The 2,241-nt window shown below is 34.6% G+C and overlaps 1 protein-coding gene across 1 annotated transcript in view; it reads right to left on the reverse strand.

The window, feature by feature from the left end:
* appl1 (adaptor protein, phosphotyrosine interaction, PH domain and leucine zipper containing 1) overlaps positions 1-662 on the reverse strand; it is a gene marked incomplete at its 5' end in the record, with an annotated part of 21,061 nt that extends 20,399 nt beyond the window's left edge. Inside the window, 2 exon segments of the mRNA XM_024263660.1 lie at positions 385-472; positions 591-662. Of these exon segments, the coding sequence (XP_024119428.1) occupies positions 385-472; positions 591-662 (160 nt within the window).
* Between the last annotated feature and the right edge of the window lie 1,579 nt (positions 663-2,241).

A 2,241-nucleotide genomic window follows, 5' to 3' on the forward strand; every position in this document is an offset into this window, starting at 1 on the left:
CATCTCACAACAACTGGAAAACGTAAAGGATGTTTGTGTCATGTTTGTCCTCCTACAGAAACCGTATTAAAACAAAAATATATTTCCCTCCAACATTTTATTTTTCTTTTTGAAACATTTTTGAAAAAGCGCCAATGAGCCACTAGGCAGTGCTTAAAGAGCCGCATGCGGCTCCGGAGCCGCAGGTTGCCGACCCCCGTTCTAGTCAGTTATGGTCAGAGGACCAGGAGCTCTTTTTGATGTTCTTCTTTGATCCGAGTTTGTTTCATGAAAAAGAACAAGAGCTCCTTATGTTTGTGTACAAAGCACTCTAAGATGATTTTCTCATCACAGAAATAGTTTCTAAATTTGCTGGACAGAGTGTGGAGAAGTTGAGTTTTCTACCTTTAAGGTCTCGCTCCTTAAACTGAGTGATGGGAAACATCATGGCATCAGCAAGCTGAGTTGACAAGACTGCATGACAGGAGCTCAGCTAAAGAGAGGGACAGATGGAGAGAGGAGGTGCGGGATTTGAGATGGATCTGCACAGAACATCCACGTCTCAAAACAAACATTTCAAACTCCTCTGTGCCGTTTATATTCCTTCTCACCTCATCAATGACTTTGGCAAACTGCTGCAGAGTAGAACTCATCACCTCATCGTCGCCCCCTAGAGGAAATCTCTGCAAAACAAGAAAGATCAGTAGAATCAGCCGAGCCCCAAAGCACTGAAAAAAATACACAGGTAATTATTGAACTTTTGCTGAAGAAAACTTCAGAAAACAAATTAAAAGTGTTAAAGACAACTTAGTCCTCCATTTTTTATTTTTTAGATCTTGAAAAAAGGAAAGGAAACCGGACATGTCCGAGAGATCCAGTAACCGTTTCACTGGTAGAAGCTGCAGGACAAAGCTGTGCTGCATCATGATGAATGTTCACTCCAAGACAACGTGGATCATCTCTATATTTAAGATGATAAAAATCTGTTATTGAGTAAAAAGTCCTTAAGTTTATCTGCAGCCGATGACTCGACCCATGTATAAATGTCAACGTTTGAACAGAATCTCAAATTCTTCCTTCAAAGTTCAAATGTTAACAATGGAAAATAAAAACATAAAAATATATGCATTTATATTTTTGTCCAGTTTTTCCACCTATTGTGAACAGAAGTTCAAAGTTTAAGCGCTCCTTTGAAAAAGAGATTTTTAATCTCAATAGGAGTTCTCAGGTTAAATAAAGGTTAAAAAAAAGGTTTCCAATATTTGAAACATAACTAAATGATTTCTGATAAAAAAAAGAGAAAATTTGGTTTTCTGTGATGTTTAGTCTTTATAATTTGTCTAAGTATATCTGTATAAGTTTTATCATGTGGAACACTATGGAGGACTAAATGGGACTTAATGAAATAAATATATACACATTTCAATTATTAAATAAATGTGTAATTAATTATTTAAAATTGGCATTAAATAAAATAAAAATGGTAATTTATAAATAAATGTTTAAATATACATAGCTTTAAAAATTTAAAATAGCCATTAAAAAGCACATTTAAATATTTCATAACATATTTCATTATTTCATGGTCCAGTATGGGCTAAAAGAGAAACATTGAAATAAATTTCAATTTAAGAAATATTCAATATGAAATCATGAAATAAATGTGTCATGAATTATTTAAAATTGGCATTAAATATATAGAAGTGTCATTAAATGTGTCAATATTTAATTCAGAATTCAAATTTAAATGATTTAAGACACATTTATGATTTCCTAGTTTAATGAAAGATTTCATGGTCCAGAGCGGGCACATCACTTCATTACTTTAACTGTCACATTCACCAATCAAACACAGCGGGCGGCCCCAGCTCACATCGTGTGGGTGGGGCTAACTGAGATCCTAGAGAGGATGTGAAAGCTGCTCTGTTATCTCATAAAAACTGAGTCTGTGGAGCCAGACTGTGCGGCAGAGGTGTGGCTTAGATTTATGATTGACTGTTGGGTCATGTAGCATACTGTATACTGGGTCTTCAATTTTTAGAGTGGGTTATCTTTGTTATGTTCAACTAAAAAACAAACAAACCAAAAATATGGAGAGTGGTACCGGGCAAAGTTATACAAGTTTCTCCACAGAACTTACCTGAACAGAACTTCAATGCAATAATAACAAAATATGTTTTTTCTTTTTTTTTCATGATGGTAGATTTTTACAAGTTGTTTCTTATCCATTTTTTTATTGGACATCCACGCCCCTCTTAAAAT

The sequence above is a fragment of the Oryzias melastigma genome, unplaced genomic scaffold, assembly GCF_002922805.2.
Source record: "Oryzias melastigma strain HK-1 unplaced genomic scaffold, ASM292280v2 sc00246, whole genome shotgun sequence".
Taxonomy (NCBI): Eukaryota; Metazoa; Chordata; class Actinopteri; order Beloniformes; family Adrianichthyidae; genus Oryzias; species Oryzias melastigma.